General features: G+C 41.0%; 1 protein-coding gene across 5 annotated transcripts in view; it reads left to right on the top strand.

The window, feature by feature from the left end:
* Window positions 1–308: 308 nt before the first annotated feature.
* Window positions 309–15533, top strand: part of CCAR1 (cell division cycle and apoptosis regulator 1) — a 62944-nt gene continuing 47719 nt past the window's right edge. For 2 of the 5 annotated variants that reach the window (XM_041749328.1, XM_041749324.1), the window contains exons 1-2: window positions 976–1196; window positions 2267–2386. In XM_041749328.1, the coding sequence (XP_041605262.1) occupies window positions 2314–2386 (73 nt within the window). In that variant the 5' untranslated portion in view covers window positions 976–1196; window positions 2267–2313. Of the gene's footprint in view, window positions 469–974; window positions 1197–2266; window positions 2387–15533 lie in introns of those variants that run through there. The other 3 variants (XM_041749326.1, XM_041749325.1, XM_041749327.1) reach the window with 3 other exon arrangements.

Genomic DNA, 15533 nt, shown 5'->3' with positions numbered 1-15533 from the left:
GGGGACCTACCTTCAACTATGCATCCATAGGCCCTAACTGGCCAACGGGCTACTTACAACTAGTCACAGATACCAGACACGAGAGAATTCTGCAGGTGGCCATAATCCTCATCTGACCCCCTTTAAAAACAGTCCCCACCCACTGCCTCTTTGCAGACTCTCTCCTTCGGGGTCCTGCTGGTCGCTCCCTTGAGGTGACGGTAATAAACTTCCATTTCCTTTGTTCCGCCCCGGTCGAGTCTTTCACCACCTGCGCCACCGGCTTCCACCGGAAGGGGTCGCTCCGTGTTTGGGGGGGGGGGGGTTGCAATCCGATCCAGAGACGCTCCGTGTAGACACCACAGAAGCCAGACACGAAAGACCCTGTATGAACACGGAGTACCTAGGAAATACACATCCGGAGACAAAGCCGCCTAGTGCCTGTGAGGGCATGGCAGTAGCAGGGAATAAAGAGCGACTGCTTACTGGGTAAGGTGCTTCTTTTAAGCGTTGAGGTGGCGATGGCCTACAGAACCTTAGGACTGTATAAAGGCCACTGGAAAAAATTTAAAAATTGGTCCCTGGACTGTACAAAATATTTAAGACAGTGAATTACACGGTAAGTGAATTTTATCTCAATTAAAAGAAAAAAAAACCCAGGAAGACAGTACAGGCTATATCCACTCTTTTAACTACCTGATCTAAAAGAAAAAAGAAAAAAAACACACACACACAAAAAAGGCGAAAAAGTACAAAATGGCGGCGGGCTGACCGGGTCACGTGACCGCCGGTTCTTCCCTGCCCACCCTCCGAAAAGGCGTCTCTTCGGAGCTGGCGCGGAGACACGGCCCGCTCATTGTTGTGGGAAGCTCAGGTAACTCTCCTCAGGCGCGCTCCAGTTCTGGCTGCGTAGCGCAGGCGGCGGGCGTATTGAAGGCGGGCGGGGGAGCGCGCACGTACGACGTCAGCCCGTAAGCGCCGTTCCTCGCGGAGATGGGGGGGGGAAGGCGTGGAGGAAGAGGGGGAAGTTGGCGCATGCGCCTGACGCTGACGGGTTTGAAATGGCCTCGGTGTTAGCCGGGACCCGACTCAGGTGAAGGTCTGGTCCTCGCGGTTGGAGCAGCGGGCGGCGGAGCCGGGGGCCTGACGTCCTGTCGGATCCGCGGAAGGGCCGGGAGCGGCTGTTTCGGTAGCACGGCGTCCGTAGGCCGGCGACGGTGGGGCTCTCGTGGGACTGGGGCGGGAGGGACGCGGTCCCTTTTGTGCGGGTCGGAGCAGGCCCCGCGCGGCAGGCCCCTCCCCCACCGCCTTGTGTTGTAGTCTCCCCTTCCCCTCCGCGGCTCCTCAGGTGCCTCCCGCGGTCCTCCGCCGCGCGGGTCTGCGGTCCCTCCTCACTCCGGAGCCGCCGAGCTTCAGCTTCCCCGCCGCCGGCCCGGGGCGTCGGGCGGCTGGCGGCGGCGCGGGGTTGGGGGGACAGAGGTTCTCGGCCCGGCCCGGCGGGCCGAGGGGACCAGGGCTTTGAGTAGACCTCTCTTGGCGCTTCGCCCAGTCTCGTGAGACGGAGATTCCGCCTTCTCTGGTCTGCGTCCCGGGAGGAGCTGGGGCTGGGGGAAGATGGATGGCTGAGCTCCGGCCCCTGCGAGTCGCCGGGGAGGGAGGGGGTGCGCGGGCTGAGATCTTCGCCTTTTCTGACTTGTTTTTTTAGGGGGGGAGGGGTCTTAGCGATGGTTCTTCAGGGGGCATCCGTTATTTCAACTGTCTTTTCCCTCGAGGGAGGGGAGAGAAAAGGAGCCCCTCGGCCCTCCCCAGTCCAAGAAAGTAAGGAGATGTACGTTATTTAAATGGTGGCCTTAAATACTTTATTTAAATACTTTATTCAGTGTTTTCATCCCCAGTTTTCATTATTGGTTTCGCCACTTTCAGCCCCCAACATCGCCGAAAGAAACACGCAGGCTCTATTTTCTTTGAACCTGGAGCTGTGTACTTATTTAAGAATTGGGTAGATAACAGCACATGGTCTTCCGTTTAAATATGACAGTTTGTAGTCTTCGGAAAGAAGTGCCCTTCCTGTAAGTCGACTCCTCGTTTCGTATGTTGAAATTGGGTGCTTTTGGCGAGCCACTTGATGTAGAATGTTTTTTGCTGCATATCAGGACGTTCATATATATACCTTGTTATTTATGCAACAACGATCTACGGAGATGTCCTTGACAAACACTTCTTTAACAGTACTTTTCACGATATTTATCAGTTTGAGCTTTAAAATGTGGATTCTTTTTCTTAATAGGTTGCTGCTATAGAAAAACAAGTGAAGATTTTTACCCCCCTTTCATCATGGCTCAGTTTGGAGGACAGAAGAATCCGCCATGGGCTACTCAGTTTACAGCCACTGCGGTATCTCAGCCAGGTCAGGCTCCTGAACACATGTACTGTAAACTTGGGGGATGGGGGGAGGACCTGTTACAACTATGTGAATCAGGCTCTGTGTGATATTGTAGAATGTTAGCAGATGATGTATCTTCTATTTGTGAAGCTTTTAAAAATTCTTGGATCAACCAGCAAAACGTCTGTTTCACACAGTTTTGATAGTTTTGTATAGTTTTTCAAACATTAAGTTGATTAACTTTTATTTGATTTAATTAGGTTAGCAGCCACTCATTGATTAGAGGTTATCTCATTTGGCACGTTAGTGTGTCAGTAGTCACAAGTTACATTTAAAAAGTAATATATTAAAAGTTTAAGTTTTATGAAAAACTATATATGACTAGCTTTCAGTTGTCTGAATTTAAAGTGAAAAGCCCAATTCTAAAGAATTTATCAAGCAAAGGAAAAAGATGAATAGATGTAAAAGGAGCAAAGGAATGTTGACATTTTCAAAAGGTCAACAAAAATGTGCCATTGAAAGTGTTCCCTTTGCGTCTTTATTTTTTTTTTTTTAATTTTTTTTTTTAATTTTTTTTTTTTTTTAATTTATTTATGATAGTCACAGAGAGAGAGAGAGAGGCAGAGACACAGGCGGAGGGAGAAGCAGGCTCCATGCACCGGGAGCCTGATGTGGGATTCGATCCGGGGTCTCCAGGATCGCGCCCTGGGCCAAAGGCAGGCGCCAAACCGCTGCGCCACCCAGGGATCCCCCTTTGCGTCTTTAGAAGATATTTATTTATTTACTTTTTAAAGATTTATTTATTCAGAGAGAGACAGACGTAGGCAGAAAGAGAAGTGGGCTTTCCACAGGGAGCAATATGTGGGACTTGATCTGGGACCCCGGGATCACACCCTGAGCCGTGACAGACGCTCATCAACTGCAGAGCTACCCAGGTGTTCCGGAAGAGATTTTTTTTTTTTAATTAAGGGGAAAATTTTTTTTTTGATTTCTTGACTTACAGTTTGAATCTTACATAATTGTCCCAAAGATTCTACAGAATGAACTTCAGTTTAAGTACCCAGTAAAATTAGTTTATTATATTAATTTGAGTATATTTTTTTATTTATGACATCTCTAATACTGGTTCTTTACTGCCTTTTACTTAAAATGTCAATTTTAGTAATTCAAAGTTATAGAGACACAATGATCTTCTGGCTTGGGTGTTCTAAAATTGATGGACATGATTAACTTAAGTAGGTGACCTTTCTCCTTAAAGAAATGGATGCTTCTGAGTTTTTATTTTAGTTATTCTTCATTTGGGGAGTTAAATGACTGGTCCTGTAAGCAACTGAAGATATTAAAATAATTATAATAGATTTGAAATAATTATAATAGATTGTGTTTAATTCAGATCTAGGTACTATTTTATGTTAAGTAATGGGGACTCTGGTATTGATTTAGTTTTGATGAAATGGGAATTATTAGCAGTTACTCAGTGTCCAGAAGCAAGTGCTATATACTTTTTTTTCCCCCAAAGATTTTATCTATTCATAAGAGACCTAGAAGCAGAGAGACATAGGCAGAGTGAGAAGCAGGCTCCCTGCAAGGAGCCTGATGGAGGAGTCGATTCCAGGACCCCAGAATCACACCCTGAGCCAAAGGCAGATGCTCAACCACTGAGCCACCCTAGGCGTCCCAAGTGCTATGTACTTGTATTTTGGTAAACTAAACATGGTTTACCTGGCTTTTTCTGCATAATAATTTGTTTTATTATTTTTTTTAATTTGTTTTAAATTTATATCTGTGTTATTCAGTAAAATAGCTCTTTTTTTTTTAAATTTTTTTTTTAAATTTTTTTTTATTTATGATAGTCACAGAGAGAGAGAGAGGCAGAGACACAGGCAGAGGGAGAAGCAGGCTCCATGCACCGGGAGCCCGACGTGGGATTCGATCCCGGGTCTCCAGGATCGCGCCCTGGGCCAACGGCAGGCGCTAAACCGCTGCGCCACCCAGGGATCCCAGTAAAATAGCTCTTAATGGCAGAAGCCTGTTATCTGTAGTTATTAACATTTGTATTATAATTAAATTCATATTACACTTTTTTTTTTTTTTTTTTTAAATACTGAGGGGATCCCTGCGTGGCTCAGTGGTTTGGCGCCTGCCTTCGGCCCAGGGCGTGATCCTAGAGTCCCAGGATCCAGTCCCACATCGAGCTCCCTGCATGGAGCCTGCTCCTCCTCTGCCTGTGTCACTGTCCCCCGCCCCCCCTCTCTGTGTGTCTCTCATGAATAAATAAATAAAATTTTTAAAAAATTTAAAAATAGTGAAGACACCAGGTGTTTATAAAATTATTAAACTCAAAGTCAATAGTAAATATAGGTCTCCCTTTCCATATTTTCCATAGAGTCCAAATATAAATAATGGGGTTTGTGTAAACAGAGCTTCTGTTTGTGCTATAGGAAATTATTTGTGGGTTTTCTTAGACCTTGTTAATCAGAGTTTTTCAAAATCAAATTTTATTGACGTATCATGACTTTAAGTAGTCCAGGTGTTTTGTTAGCATCTGTCTGCCTTTAGCTTTTCTGTAACAATCCTGGAGTAGGTTCTAAATGGAACTCTAGTGATACTGTTTTTAGTAAAATGTTTCATTTCCAGGTGCTATATTTTAGGCTGCTTCCTGAAAGCTTACTGTTTTCTTACCTTCATCTTAAAACCCTTTTTTGTGATTAATCATCTCTTCTTAATAGAGCTGATTTTCAGAGCCACACAAGTTTTTGTAAAAGCTAAATTTTCAATCCTGAGGCATTTAAAATGTGTTTTATTTACATCTCCTTTAATTGGAGAACTTTTTTTTTAACTTTATTTTTTTTATTTATTATTTTTTAATAAATTAATTTTTTATTGGTGTTCAATTTACCAACATACAGAATAACACCCAGTGCTCATCCCGTCAAGTGCCCCCTTAGTGCCCGTCACCCATGCATCCCCACCCCCCGCCCTCCTCCCCTTCCACCACTCCTAGTTTTTTTTTTTTAACTTTAAATAATTTCCACACTCAACACGGGGCTTGAACTCACAACTCTGAGATCAGGAGTCACATGCTCCACTGGTAGAGCCAGCCACGCAACCCTAAATGGAGAACATTCTAACCTAATTTTATTGTCTCAGGTTTTCTCCTGGCAGCTTCAAGTTCAATTCGATAAATTTCAACCAAGGACATATAAGGACTTAATTGGGATAATAGTGTAGGTGCCAGTTTTTTACTCTGTTAGAAAAAAAAATGCACCCTTTGAAAATATGCCTGACATATTAGTATCAGAGGCCAGTCATCATTCAAATGATGGTGGAACAGTAAAAGGTTACTGAATAATTCAGCTTGAATTAAATATTTTGATTTCTGTGCCTATATTTCTGACTCATTTTGTCTTGAGAGCAGTATGAAAATTACTACTTTTGTATATAACTTAACATGGTTTTATTCAGTTAAAGTGTTCGCTGTTCTATTTTCTAGCAAAGATATTTTGCATTTGTACTAACCTTGAAAATTCTCAACTAACAGTGATAGAAAGTTTAACTGTATTCACACAGCTGACTTATTTAAAAAATAAAAAGGGGGAAAATAAAAAATAAAACAAAATATATAAAGAGGGCACTTGGCTGGCTCACTTAGAAGAGCATGCGACTTTTGATCTCAGTCATGATTTTGAGCCCCACGTTAGGTGTGTAGAGAGTACTTAAATAACCCTAAAAATTAGATAATATTAAAAACTTTAATAAAAGCATGCATGCTAGCAATATATTGCTGAAATCTGTTGTAAAATTTAAGATTGATATTTGAATTGTTTCGGGTTAATTTTGAATTCTTAGAGGTGTCCTCATCTGTCATCTTTGATTTTCTTTTCCTTTAACCCCCATATTCAGTCATATATCAAATCTTGACTTTTTCCCCTTTGAAAATGCCTCAGGTATGCTCCATTTTGCATTTATGCCTTGGGCACTTCCTATTTGAGTAACTGTCAGTAGCAGCTTTCTCTTGCTTAAAACTCAGGTTCCAAAATCTCTCACCTAACTTTCAGGGTTTTCCTTGCCTTTCCCAAACCTAATCCATAGTGCTTACCGTGGATCCTTAAGTCAGGAAGCTCTTTTTCCCATCTCTCACTTGGTGGATGGTATTACTCTATATTTCGTTTTTTTTTTTTTTTTTAATATTTTATTTACTTTTTTTGAGAAAGAGAGCATGAGCAGGGGAGGGGTAGAGGGAGAAGCAGACTCCCTGCTTAGTTGGGAGCCCAATGTGTGGCTTGATCCCAGTACCCTGGAATTGTGACCTGAGCTGATAGCAGACAGTTAAACTGACTGAGTCCACTTACGCACCCTGACTAAATCGCAAACTTTTTCTAAGCTGCATGGTACCTGACCTAGTTTTTGTCTCAACAACTTTCTGTAACAGATAAGGAATTTGAGGTCCAGAAAGGTGAAGAAATTTGTTTAGGTTTTACAGATGGTTACAAAAGAGTTAATGTTAGGACATCGGAATTGTGGTTCTTTATCTTCCATTATTCTGAGTCATCTGCTAACGTATCTTTGAGGATTATAAGAATTCATTTCAAACTCCTTGGGATGGTATTCAGGTTGTTCTGCCTTTCTAGCCCTATATCTCATTTCTCCTACCTTAAAATAATTGTTCTTAATATTTCTCCCTTTTTTCTCTTTTCTAGCTGAAGTCCTATGGTATATATTGAGTGACAGTCATATTTTGTTTTAGAACTTTTAGGTCTGAAAACTTAACAGTTTAACAAGTAAAGAGACATTAAGAATGAGATAGCCAGTGAATCTTTAGATTTTGTTTTTTAAGATTTTATTTATGGGGCACCTCATGCCTCATTTATGGGGCAGCTCAGTGGATTACGAGTCAGCCTTTGGTTCATGTCATGGTGCTGGGAGCAGGCCTTACGTCAGGCTCCCTCTTCGCGGAGTCTGCTTCTGCCTCTTCCCCTGCTTGTACTTTCTCTCTCACTCTCCTCAAATACATAAATAAAATCTTTTTTAAAATTTTAAAAAGATTTTATTTATTTATTTATTATTGTTATTTTTTTTTAATTTATGATAGACACACAGAGAGAGAGAGAGAGAGAGGCAGAGACACAGGCAGAGGGAGAAGCAGGCTCCATGCACCGGGAGCCCGACGTGGGATTCGATCCCGGGTCTCCAGGATCGCGCCCTGGGCCAAAGGCAGGCGCTAAACCGCTGCGTCACCCAGGGATCCCGAGATTTTATTTATTAAAAGTGTGTACGTGAGAGGGGTGGAGGAGCAGAGGGAAGGGACAAGTAGACTCTGCTGAGCACAGAGTCCAACCTGCAGCCCGATCCCATGACCCTGAGATCATGATCTAAGCTGAAATCATGCGTTGGCACTTAAAGTGACTGACCCACCCAGGCAGACCATGACTTTTTTTAAAATTTATTTTTATTTTTTAAATACTAATTAAAACTCAAACTCGTAACCCCAAGATCAATAGTTGAATGCGCCACTCCTGAGCCAGCCAGGTGGCTGACTGATTGAATCTTTTACCTTAAGATTAATTATATTGACTAGATATAATTTAGTCAAATTTAGATTTGATGAAAAAATCTTTGCATTTGTATCTGTATATAATCATAATACTGAAGTATGAGAAATGATTTAGCATATTCTGACCTATTTTCTCATCTATTTCTTTTGACCATTTGTAAAACGACTGCATTCTGGCCATAGAGAAACATGAACTAGTTTAGGAGTTAAGACTATAGTGATAATGTGCTTTCCAACAGGCGCCTGAAGCTAATACCTATCCAGTTGTTTTAAGGTTTTTTTTTTTTAAGATTTTATTTATTCGTGAGAGACAGAGAGAGAGAGAGAGGGGCAGAGACACAGGCAGAGGGAGAAGCAGGCTCCACGCAGGGAGCCCGACGCGGGACTCGATCCCGGGTCTCCAGGATCACGTCCCGGGCTGAAGGCAGACGCTTAACCGCTGAGCCACCCAGGTGTCCCTATCCAGTTGTTTTAAATATGACTTCATTTTTCCTACCTCTATTTTGGCCCAGGTGGCCCTTAAGGCTCATTGTTAATACATACTTTTTTCCCCTCATTCTCTTAGTATTCCTTATTTTTGCTCTGATCCAGTGAGGGCTGTATTAACATCAAACTACAGGCGTCCCTGTTCCTGGGTGGGTCAGTCCTCTAAGTATCTGCCTTTGGCTCAGGTCATGATCTCTATCAAGGTCCTGGGATTGAGCCCCGCATTGGACTCCCTGCTCAGCAGGGAGCCCGTTTCTCCCTCTGCCACTTACCCTGCTTGTGCTCTTTTCTCTCTCTCAAATAAATAAATAAAATCTTAAAAAATCCTACTGCAAGGCAATGAGTTCCCATCTCTCTATCCTAACTTGAGCATGCAAATCATGTTTATATAATTGTGGTTTTTCTTGCACTATGTGTTTTATGATCTGGGAAATAATTTTGATCTGTTATAGCCGAAAATGTATTGGAAGTAACATTGAAAGTTTGAATATTGGGATACCTGGGTGGCTCAGGGGTTTGGTGCCTGCCTTTGGCCCAGGGCATGGTCCTGGAGGCCTGGGATCGAGTCCCACATTGGGCTCCCTGCATGGAGCCTGCTTCTCCCTATGCCTGTGTCTCTGCCTCTCTATCTCTGTGTCTCTCATGAATAAATAAAAAATATATGTATATATATTTTTAAAGAAAGTTTGAATATTAACTTTGGGTGGTACAAGACTCTGAAAGAAATGGGGCCGAAAATTGGATGAATAACAGAGGCAATTAGGATAGAAGAAATCCTAGAACATTACAAATAGTGTCTTCATCTGCCTGAAAGGAAGAGTTGATCAATTATTTGAATAATAGCTAGAAGAGACTATAGCCAGGTCCATTAGTTATCACATCCATGGGACTTTAAGAGAGTGGAAGAGCTATCTTATGTAAGGATGTGTTTTGTTTTTTGTGTTTTTTTTTGGCAAAGATTTTATTTATTTATTCATGAGAGACACAGAGAAGGACAGGGAGAGGCAGAGGGAGAACCTGGGCCTAAGGCAGGAGGTAAACTGCTAAGCCACCCAGGGATCCCCTTCTGTAAGGATGTTAATCTTTATAGAGATTGTAAGAACTCCATATAACACAGATAATTAATAATTAGTTAAGGCTTTGCCTCTTTGTTACAGAATAGTACTGTCCACTGAGAAGTATTTGCTGCAGTGATGGATGTATTTTATGTCTTCATTGTCTAATTTGCTACCCGCTAGCAACATGGGGCTATTGAGCATGTGGTTATTGTGACTGAGGAATTTCTAGTTTTATTTAATTTTCACTCCTTTAAATTGAATTGGCCACATATGTCTGGTGGCTAGTGTGTCAAACAAGACAATTATAGAAGGATACAATACTTGGAATATGTTATATTTAAAATATACTGAGCCTTAATTTCTTTTTTTTTATGGGCTTACAATAGAACCTTGCAAGCGAGCAGTACATTGACCAATGAGTTATCTGATTGTAAGAAAGTTGTCTGTGCATGGGAGCATCAAAGGTTTTGTAGTTGTGTGAAATCTGATCTTCAAAGGATATTGAGACGACATTTAGAGGACACTTACTCATTCTATTTAAAACATGGATTTAGGGATACCTGGGTGGCTCAGCAGTTGAGCGTCTGTCTTTGACTGAGGGCGTGATCCCATGTCCTGGGATCGAGTCCTGCATCAGGCTCCTTGCGGGGAGCCTGCTTCTCCCTCTGCCTGTATCTCTGCCTCTCTCTGTGTATCTCTTGTGAATAAATAAATAAAATCTTTTTAAAAAAATAAAAAAACCCACTTGGGTTTGTAAGTACTTTAGTAAAATCACAAATTATGAAGAAAATCCCTCACATCTTGTTTTCCTCTCCAAACAGTGTGAGATTGCCTTTTTTTTTTTTTTTTAAGATTTTATTTATTTATTCATGAGACACACAGAGCGAGAGAGGCAGAGACACAGGCCAAGGGAGAAGCAGGCTCCCCGCAAGGAGCCCAATGGCCCAATGTGAGACTCAATCCCGGATCCCGGGATCACGCCCTGAGCCCAAGGCAGACGGTCAACTGCTGAGCCACCCAGGCGTCCCTGAGATTACTTTTTGAGTATGATTGGTAGTAGAAATTTCAAATGAGAAAGTATTATTTGATCAATGCTTTAACTACTTTTGCAGAAGGTGAAAACATGAAGTTTCTGTCATCAGTTTGAGGGTTTGAATTTTATCTCAGGATGACTTATCTTAGTAAAGATAGAGCACCAAGGTTTAAAGATAATGAGTTTTAAATTTAACGGTGAAAAAAAAATAAGTTTAACAGTGAGTTTGATAAGCTCAAGGGACAACAGAAAAGGGAGAGGTTTTGTGGTTGTTTTTTTTTTTAAGATTTTATTTATTATTTATTCATGAGAGACAGAGAGAGAAAGAGAAAGAGGCAGAGACACAGGTAGAGGGAGAAGCAGGCTCCTTGCAGGGAGCCCGACATGGGACACGATCCTGGGTCTCCAGGATCAGGCCCTGGGCTGAAGGTGGCACTAAACCGCTGAGCCACCAGGGCTGCCCTCTCTTTTGTGTTTTAATGGTGGGTTTCTTGGTATTCAGTAAAAACTATTACTGTATCGTAACACGAGTGTGTTTCGGTCATATGAAGGTGATTTTACTTTTTGTTTTTAAAGATCATTCATTCATTCATTCATTCATTCATGAGATACACAGAGGCAGAGACAGGCAGAGGGAGAAGCAGGCTCCTCCCAGGAAGCCCGATGCCAGCCTTGATCCCCAGACCCAGGATCATGCTCTGAGCCTACAGCAGACACTCAACCGCTGAGCCACCCCAGCATCCCAGTTTTTTTACATTTTAGAAAATGATATAATTTACATTTGTCCTTAAAGGTTTAAAAAATGGTAGCCCTTGAGTTTACTTGTTTACTGGTAAACAAGTGGTCATTTAGGGCTCATTTCATAGGTTTGTCTGTGGAAGTATTGATACACAGTGATAAACAAATCTGTTTCAGAAGGGTCAGAAGACCTTCAGCAATCATTGAATTAGATAAATGAGACTCTTGTACTTTGCATAATTGGAAAAAGATCTCTAGCTGACAAATGTTTGGCCACTTGTGTGGAAAGATTTAGTCAGGGATTGATACCTTTGTACTTTGTAAATTATAGAATTATCAAAAAAAAAATTATAGAATTATCTTGCAGAATATTGATTATAATTCACAAGAATGGAGAATGCTCCTTAGAAAAATTCAAGTATAGTTTCTCAGATAACCACAAAAAAAAAAGGATATTAATAATGAAATAAACTTTGAGAGTAAAAGTCTCAAATATGAATGATTTTTACAAGAGCTATATTGCAGGTGTATAGAAGCCACAACCACATGCACAGTGATTTCACAAAATTTGAATTAACTAGCTAGTGGTTTGACACAACTAGTAGAATGTAAATTTCTTTCCTGTGAATTTCACCTAGCAGTTGAACCCTTCATTATCAACACGCATTGACCCTTGAACACATGGGGTTGAACTGTGTGAGTCCACTTTTATTGAGATTTTTTTTGGTGGGGGGGTGATAAGTACTGTCCTGTAAATGTATTTTCCTTATGATTTTCTCTTCTCTAGCTTACTTTATTGTAAGTAACAGGATATAGGACTCCTCAGTGGCTCAGTTGGTTAAGCATGGACTCTTGATCTCAGCTCAGTTTTAATCTCAGGGTCATGAGTTCAAGTCCTCTCTTGTGCCCCATACAGGGCATGGAGCATACTTTAAAAGGGGGGGAGGGGGCAGCCTGGGTGGCTCAGTGGTTTAGCGCCACCTTCGGCCCAGGGCGTGATTCTGGAGATCCAGGATCGAGTCCCACGTTGGGCTTCCTGCATGGAGCCTGCTTCTCCCTCTGCCTGTGTCTCTTCCTCTCCCTCTCTCCCTGTGTCTCACATGAATAAGTAAAAATCTTAAAAAAAAAAAAAAACTATATAATGCATATAACATACAAAATATATTAACTATTCATATTTCCAGTAAGGCTTCCAGTCAACAGTTGGCTGTTGGTGGTTTTTTGTTTGTTTGTTTTTTTTTTTTTTTTTTTTAAATATTTATAGCAGCTTTATTTGTTTTTTTTTTCTTTTTAATTTTTTTTTAAATTTATTTATGATAGTCACACAGAGAGAGAGAGGCAGAGACACAGGCAGAGGGAGAAGCAGGCTCCATGCACCGGGAGCCTGACGTGGGATTCGATCCTGGGTCTCCAGGATCACGCCCTGGGCCAAAGGCAGGCGCCAAACCGCTGCGCCACCCAGGGATCCCTTTTTGTTTGTTTTTAAAGATTTTAATTATGAAAAAGAAAGTGTGGGTGCATGCCCAAGCGCAGAGAAAGAGAAGGACAAGCAGAGTCCATACTGAGGGCAGAGCCCGATGCCGGCTCTATCTTTCAACCCTGAGATCATGGCGTGAGCCGAAACCAAGAGTTGGGCACTTAACTGACTGAGCTATGCAAGTGTCCTAGAGATATTTTATTTTCCCTTCTAAATCCAAGGGCAAGGTATAGTGGAGTTGTAAAAATGGAAAGCCACGTAGTCTGATTCACACAAATATTACTGTTTATTTTCAAAGTCCAAGAATGAAAACTTGCAATTGAATACTGAGCAAGCCACATGTTTAGGTAATATTTCTTATAAAGTTTTTCTCTTAAAAAGTCTCAAATATGATGCAGGATCTAAATTTTCAATGGCATATATATGCCATTAAAGTAAATGTTCTGAAATCTGGTAAGTTATGTCAATCCTGAGGGTTTTAATAAAATCTTAAAAAAAAAAAAAAAATTTCTTTCTTTCAGTAACCTCTGCAGACCCAATGTGGGGCTTGAAGTCATGTTGGCAAGATCAAGAGTAGCATACTTCTCTGAGCCAGTCAGCCCCCCACCCCCGAATTAACTTTAATTAAAAAAAAACAAAAAAACCAGGGTGCCTAAATGGCTCAGATCGTTAAGCATCTGCCTTTGGCTCCAGTCATGATCTCAGAGTCCTGGGATCTAGCCCCATCGGGCTCCCTACTCAGTGGGAAGTGGGTTTCTCCTTGTTTCTCTGCCCCTTCCCTCGTTTGTGTATGCTTGCTCTTTCTCAAATAAATAACATTTTGTTTTAAAAGATTTGATTTATTTATTCATGAGAGAGGCAGAGACATAGGCAGAGGAAGAAGCAGGCTCCATGCAGGGCACCCAATGTGGGACTTGATCCCAGGACTCCAGGATCATGCCCTGGGCCCAAGGCAGGTGCTCAACCACTAAGCCACCGAGGCATCCCTCAAATAAATAAAATCTTTTTTTTTTTTTTTTAATGAGCTTTATGTTTTTTCTATGCTACTGTAGTTCTCTTTTTACTCAGTGTTTCACTTTATGCTATTTTCAGTTTTCTTTCAAAAATCTTTGAACAATAATAATTACAATGCAAAATTTGGGGAGAAATGATAGAAAACGTACAAATGAAAAACTCTTATGACTAAATTCAGTCATTAACTGCTAATACATGTGAATGGATTTTTTTTTTTTTTAAGTAAATCCTACACTTAATGAGCTTGAATTCATGACCCTGAGATCAAGAGTTCCATGCTCTACAGACTAAAAGCCTGTTAGGTACCCCTGTGGGTTTTTTTTCTTTTTAAGATTTTATTTATTTCAGAGAGTGAGTGAGAGCACAGGGAGGACAGGAGAAGGCAGAGGGAAAGAAAATCTTGAGTAGAGTCAGCACTGAGTAGTGGGGCTCAATCCTTTGACCCAAGCTGAAGTCAAGATTTGGATGCTTAGCTGAGTGAGCCACCTCAGTGCCCTTGCCCCTGTATTCTTTTTAGTAATCAAGATATCAGTATGGTCTTAAAGCTTGTATATGCTTGCCTGTGTGTGAATGGTTTACATAGATATAGTACTATATTGTCCTAGAAAAACAATGTCATCTACAAATCAACTAATTGGTACATTCTTTAATTAGGAATATTTTATCTAAGGCATTGGACTATTGGTAGTTAATTTGGAGGGATTTATTTATTTATAAAAGGTTTTATATATTTATTCATGAGAGAGAGAGAGAGAGAAAGTCAGAGACACAGAAGGAGAAGCAGGGTCCATGCAGGGAGCCCGATTCAGGACTTGATCCTGGGACCACAGAATCACGCCCAGAGCGGAAGACAGATGCTCAACTGCTGAGCCACCCAGGCATCCCAATTTAGGGGGATTTAAAAGTTATATTTCAACTTTCAACTGTGTAGGGAGGTCAAGCACCTTTAACTTCCACATTGTTCTGGGGTCACCTGTAATTTTTTTTATAGTTTCTAATTCATCACACTGACTAAATAGTAGAGAAATGTGTCTAGCATCCTATCTACTTAATGCGAGGCTGCTGTATGATGCCAGGATTCAGAACATCTAAAAATGTAATAAGAAAAAAGATAGACTTTCTGGGATATTGGCTCTGAGTTCTTCTGCTGTGGCAACTTCCAGGATTCTGAAGATTGGTACTAACAGAATGAAACAGCAGATCTGGGGTCAGAGTTCAGGTGGATGAAGGTTGTGGGTATGATATTTGATTCATGGATGCTACTTCTGTCAAATGTATAATCTGCCAATCTTAATTTAAAACACTAATAATTTTTTCCACGATCTTGTGTTTGATGAATATTTTGCTTCTGTTTTCCTAGAATAGTGGTTCTTAACTTTTTTGGGTCCATAATTCTCTTAAAAACTAATAAAAGCTTTAGACTATCTCATCTGCAGTTTTGCATACCATTTTAAAAAGGATAACAGGATCCACTGATTAGACTCTGTGTCCTAGATTTCAGTACCTTTTTCTTTACTCTCATTGCAGTTAACATCATTTTGAACTTATGCTGGTATTAAGAGATTCTCCACCTTTTCTGTTTAAATTCATTTAGTTAGTCCTGGTTTCTTCTTTCTGCCCATCTGTGGTATCTGACTTACTGTAAAAACAAGAAAAGATTAATGTGGTAAGGACTTAGGAGATATAGAAATTTTTTGCCCACCTTAGACTTTTCCTTTTCTCCTCCTTTTTTAATTTTTAAAAATTAGTACTTAGGAAAAAAATCAGTATTTTTGCAGGGAGTAATTTGTAATTTCTTTTTTAAAGATTTT

Source organism: Vulpes lagopus, chromosome 3 (assembly GCF_018345385.1).
Source record: "Vulpes lagopus strain Blue_001 chromosome 3, ASM1834538v1, whole genome shotgun sequence".
Taxonomy (NCBI): Eukaryota; Metazoa; Chordata; class Mammalia; order Carnivora; family Canidae; genus Vulpes; species Vulpes lagopus.
Note: the sequence above shows the minus strand (reverse complement) of the source record. Positions and strands in the feature narration are given on the sequence as shown.